The 5,734-nt window shown below is 42.7% G+C and overlaps 1 protein-coding gene across 1 annotated transcript in view; it reads left to right on the top strand.

The window, feature by feature from the left end:
* Window positions 1–312: 312 nt before the first annotated feature.
* Window positions 313–5,734, top strand: part of LOC108799652 (adhesion G protein-coupled receptor L3-like) — a gene marked incomplete at its 3' end in the record, with an annotated part of 189,610 nt that continues 184,188 nt past the window's right edge. The window contains exons 1-3 of the mRNA XM_018571547.1: window positions 313–502; window positions 888–988; window positions 1,069–1,147. Of these exons, the coding sequence (XP_018427049.1) occupies window positions 313–502; window positions 888–988; window positions 1,069–1,147 (370 nt within the window). The remainder of the gene's footprint in view (window positions 503–887; window positions 989–1,068; window positions 1,148–5,734) is intronic.

The raw sequence follows: 5,734 nt of genomic DNA, 5'->3' as shown, positions 1-5,734 counted from the left end.
TTATTTAAAATTGAACAGAAAATACCCTGCATAGCGTCCTTCAGTTTTCCATCTAAGACACTTCCAGACAAACCCCTTATTCTCAAATTGTTCCTCCAATCTTTATTTTCCAAATCTTCCAATTTATATGAGGTTGCTCTCATGTATTGCAAGTTTGTTTTATGTGTCTCTTGCATATCCTGAATAGCCTTATTATGCTGTTCCATATTTCCCTCCATCTCTTCAACTCGCCTCCATAAATATGTTAGATCTGTTCTCATACCTTTAAGATCTTGCTTTATTGATCTTTCCATTGCTTGCAAAATTTGGGCCATGTCTGCTTTAGTAGGCAGATCTTGCGAGTCCCCTCCTGTTTCCACACTTGTCTCCCTCGAGACCAATACAGCTGGGTCTAATTCACATGGCATTCCAGCTGAACCTTGTGTCGGCGAGCTTGAGTGTGAAGGCAGCATATCTGAAGTATCCAGCCGCTGGAACCTTTCATCTAGATTCTGTTTAGGCCGTATCCTCTCCGCTGTAAGATATCTTTTCAGGGATCCAGTTCCCTCACTTTTAGCTCCATTTTTCGTTTGGCTTTTCTTTCTCATCTCTCTAGGGGGTCTGTTTAGATTAGTAACGCTACAGCTCTCTCATGCCGCTCCGTCAGCTTTCTTATCGGCGTTCCCCTTACTCACGTCTGGTCAGCGTCACGCATGACACCTCCCCCCTCAAACAGGCCTGCACTTCATCAAGATACTGTACCTATTCCACCCAGTCTCCAACCACAAAGTCTGGCATCCTCAAGACATAGCTGACTCCTTTAGCTTGTACTATAGCAAATTGTACAACCTCAAGGACGACACCTCGATCTCACAACCCACGACCTCGGATATCTTAACATATTTTAGAGTCCCTGCGCCTGCCTAAACTCACGGAATCTCAGCTTGCTTGGGTCAATGCTCCATTCACCCCAACCGAACTAGCGAATACTATTAAAACCATGCCAAAGGTAAATCCCCAGGCCCAGATGGGTTTTCCAACGAATATTACCAAATCTTCCAAACAACCCTGAACCCATTTTTATTGAAGGCGTTCGACACTGCTGCTGCCTCCGGGTCTTTTCCTCCAGAAATGTTGAAAGCCCTCATTGTAACTATACCTAAACCAGGTAAGACACCGGATTCCCCCCAACATTTTAGCCCCATATCCCTGTTAAACTGCGACCTTAAAATGTATGCCAAACTCCTTGCACAACTTCTAACAGATGTAGTTCCAATGCTGGTCAAGCATGACCAGACGGGGTTCACTAAGGGACGTGAAGCTCCTGATGCCACGGGATGAGTAATTAACATCATTCATCGGGCGAGGGCCTCTGGGGACCCTTCTTGCGCTACATGCAGAGAAGGCGTTCGACCAGGTCCCCTGGTCATACCTACACCAGGTTCTGACCGAATTTGGATTCAGAGGCCATATCTTTTTGGCTATAACAGCCCTTTACTCGTGCCCTTCACGTCTGGCACTCTGTCAAGTCCGTTACAAATTACCAATGGCACTAGGCAGGGATGCCCCCTCTCACCCCTGATATTCAACTTATCCATAGAGCCCTTCGCTGAATCAATCAGAATGAACCCACAGATATCAGGAATATCCATATCGCACTACTCCCATAAGATCAACTTGTTCGCAGATGATGTCCTATTAATGTTAACGAATCCGGTGTCTTCCCTGAGGGAAGTTTCCTGTGTTATCCACACATATGCTTCTGTGTCCTATTATAAGGTAAATGTTGCCAAATCTCAAATCTTGAATCTAGGGATGGATGCGGAGACCATACAGCCCATAAAAACCCAAACGGAATACCACTGGCCTGACCCGGGCATTGTGTATCTGGGCGTCACCATACCCAGTTCTACCTCTGAGCTGTTCCAACATAATTTTCCCCCATTTTTGGAGAGGCTTAGGAAGGAGCTAGTAGCTTTAGGTAAAAAAAACTCTCTCATGGTCTGCGAGACTGGCATCTTTTAAGATGATATTCCTGCCCCAACTCTTATATCTTTTTCGTACATTGCCTATCGCAATCCCCCGATGGTACTTGAGAGCCCTGCCTCAAAGACTTTGTGTGGCAGGGCAAGAGAGCTAGAAGCTCACATTCGCTACTTATTAAACACAGGGCAGTGGGGGGAATGGGATATATTAACTTTACAGATTACTACCTAGCCACACTATTGACTCACCTCAAAAGCTGGTTCACTCCCCCCACCGATGAACATTGGGTAAACATAGAAAGCGACATGGTCCCCGGTAACGACCTGCTTCGTTAGCTAATGTCCCGTGCCTGGGAATCCGCTCCCATACAAAACCATCACCCCCGCTGAAAACTGTTCCAGTACCGGTTTCCTCGTTGGAACTTGTGATCCCAAATCTTTCCTTACAAACCTGGAGAGATAGAGGTATAACCTCCCTATCCGACATTACGGAAGGGGGGTTGCTTAAAAAATTCCAGGAGATCTCTCCCCAAGTCCGACTCCCTCAGGGAGAATACTATTGTTATATGCAAATAGCCCATCTTCTCCGCTACAAGACAAATCTTCACATCAAACTCCCCTTTAAAGCATTATCCTACTTCACATCCACCGCTCCCCAAAATAAAGGCATCTCGCTTTTCTATCTACTCCTCCACAACAAGCAACATTTTGAGAAAACCTCTCCCATCAAGACTTGGGAGCGGGATATGGGAGCCACGTACTCTGAGGATCAGTGGCTGCTCTCTTTTAGAGATACCTGGAGGGCTTATAGGTGTGTAGACATGTGGGAATTGGCTCAGAAAACCTTGCTCAGATGGTATCTGACACCCTCCCGCCTAGCCAACATGTCTCCGGCTTCCTCTGCGGAGTGCTGGAGAGGCTGTGGACTTACGGGCACACTGCTACACACCTACTGGACCTGCAAATGCCTTACCAGCTTTTGGAGGTGGATGTTTCAAATAATATCTGCAGTGACTGGCTTCCTTTCTGCTCCCAAGCCCCACCTGACTCTCCTTCACTTAGGTATAGACCAATTCCCTACCCACCTCAGAACGCTGGTGATTCACATCCTCCTAGCGGCCAAATTAACAGTTTCAAGACATTGGAATGGTTTGCAAGCAGCTAATGTCTCAGAGACCCTACAGGTATTGAGGCTACACTATGAATACGAACGGGTGCTCGCAATCTGCAACGACACAATGACATGACTCTGTGCTATGAATCTACGCATTGCACAAAATGGTCAGGTCCCTGGACCTTCTCAGGACTTCCACACGGGGTGGTAGCTCCGATTGTAGTGGCTCACCACATATATCTTTCTTTCTTCCTATGGTTTGTCCTTATGGTCTTAAATAGACCTGAATTGCTGTTCAATATTGAATACCTTTTCTTTGTATCGCTGAAAATGCTCAATAAAAACGTATTGAAATTAAAAATACCCCCAAAAATTTTTAGAGTCCCCCAACCCTGCGAACACCCGTATACTAACAGAAGCATAGGTCGGGTGCACCTACATAGAATAATGACAATTGCGCTACACATGTCAGGTATTGCCGTGTTCGCCGGATTGAGAGCAATCATTCTCAAGCCCAATTTCATGGCTAACTCTAAACGTATGACCGGGCATTTATAATATTTATATAAGGTGGCAACCGTAATTTTTGGTTTCGGCCTAAAAATTCTGCTCTGGAATGTGTGTTGTGGTGCCATTAATTTCAGTGGCATCCCAAACGTGCCTCCCAGCCGCAGTGTGATCACCTGCACTGGAACGCACAGTACTGCAATGCAATGCGCTCCAGTGTGCCAGATTGCTTGTATGTGGACTATCATTGCCGGTGATCACTCCACAGCAGCCGTGATCTTGGTATAGACTGGTTCAGATGACAGTCACAAGGGTTAAGAGAAGCTCATTGGGAGCCATGAACTTGCAGTAGAAGTGATTAGAACAACTATCCAGCCACCCCATCATTTCTACAGAAGTAAAAAGTTCCCCCTTCCCTCCTGTAGCTACTGCTGCTATGCTTAATCCTCTTCTTTAGTCTGCAATAAGATCAGTCTTCTCTCCTATTGCCGCTAGTTTCATTGCTAGCTTGTTAGCCCCCTGGTGACAGTAATTAAGTGAAGTAATAAAACCAAATAAATAACTTAATAAATAAAACTCTGGAAAAATCCCCCACACACATAATAATCAGTAAGGTCTTTTTCATACTTATGTGTTGCAATAACATGCAATAAAAAGACCTTACTGATCATTGTGTGTGGGGGATTTTTCCAGAGTTTTATTTATTAAGTTATTTATTTGGCTTTATTACTTCACTTAATTACATGTCACATTACCTCCACACTACCTCAAAATATGGCACTCTGTTATGTGCATTTGGCACCCTAACGCACACTACGGTAGGTGTTGACAGACTCGTACTTCATTGTACACATGGTTCCGTTTTTTGTTCTTTGCCTTGATACAACACATATTAATTTGCAGAACATTGCACTTTAACAGACTACAAGGAAATGTACGGGCGTGAAGAAGGCCTTATGCACAGTTATTATGCAGATTAAAATACACACATTGGGCATCACCACACATGTTAAAAGTTTAGGGCCCATTTATACACACACATTGCAATAATGTGCAGTAAAGATGCATTTTACTTTGCATTTACCATAATGCACACATCTTGCATCGATATGTGCATTGTGGTACACTACGCTGATAAACATTGAGCATGTCCTTTTTTCATACGTTAGGTGTGCTGCCAGCCCATTCAGAATGAATGGGCTACTTTAAATACAGTGCTTCACTACATACAAATATGTGTGTGTGTGTGTGTGTGTTAATGCAATGCATAATGTGAATGGTGCCCTATGAAAAAATTGTGGGATCATCATTTAACTTAATACTAAATATAAAAAATAATGAATGCTTTTGGTGTAAGTTGCAAATTTACTGCCTTACAATTGTCACTGTTTTGGAAAAACACACAATATAACATTCATACATAAGTGTTATTTAATTTAAGTCAGTGTAACTGACAGTATATGATTTATTTTTAGTAGGATTTTTTAAAATGATGTTGCATTTACTGTATGTGCACACAACTATTTAAAAATATTTTATTACATATAATTAAATATTTACACAACTACAGTGGAATGTGTAGATTGAACAGAGCTGTCTTGCAATTCTACCAGACCTGCGCTTTCAGAAAATACAGTATATGATTCGGAGGGCGATGAGGTTAGAGGTTTTTCAAAACGTTTCTATTTGTAATTAAAATATGTAATCTGTGTAAAAAATAGTAAAAATGGTCCGGCCACCTGATGTTTAAAATAAGAGTTATACCCTGAATGGGCAAGGTGAAAGGGTCTGTTGAAGCAGTGAATGACCACTACCCTGCTCAATTGCCATCTATTGACTTTTGGGGCATTTCCCATTTATGCATTTCCCATTTGTTTTATATTTGGATTTCCAATTCTTCAGTGGTAAATCTAAGTCTCAGTAAAAATGTGTAGTTACAATACAGCAAATGTTACAAGCCACTTTGGGTCTCTTTTTTCACATTCACTTTTGCAATTTACAAGTTACTGATTTTATTATATATTTGCAATTAGTTCTTATAAAAGACCCATCGTGCTTACTTAACCAATTGCCGTCCACCTGTTGTAAAAAAACGGATGGACAGCAAGCTCCTATGAGCAGGGCGCCATAAATATACGGCTTTTTTTTT

Source organism: Nanorana parkeri, unplaced genomic scaffold (genome assembly GCF_000935625.1).
Source record: "Nanorana parkeri isolate BGI_ZX_2015 unplaced genomic scaffold, ASM93562v1 scaffold1778, whole genome shotgun sequence".
Taxonomy (NCBI): Eukaryota; Metazoa; Chordata; class Amphibia; order Anura; family Dicroglossidae; genus Nanorana; species Nanorana parkeri.
Note: the sequence above shows the minus strand (reverse complement) of the source record. Positions and strands in the feature narration are given on the sequence as shown.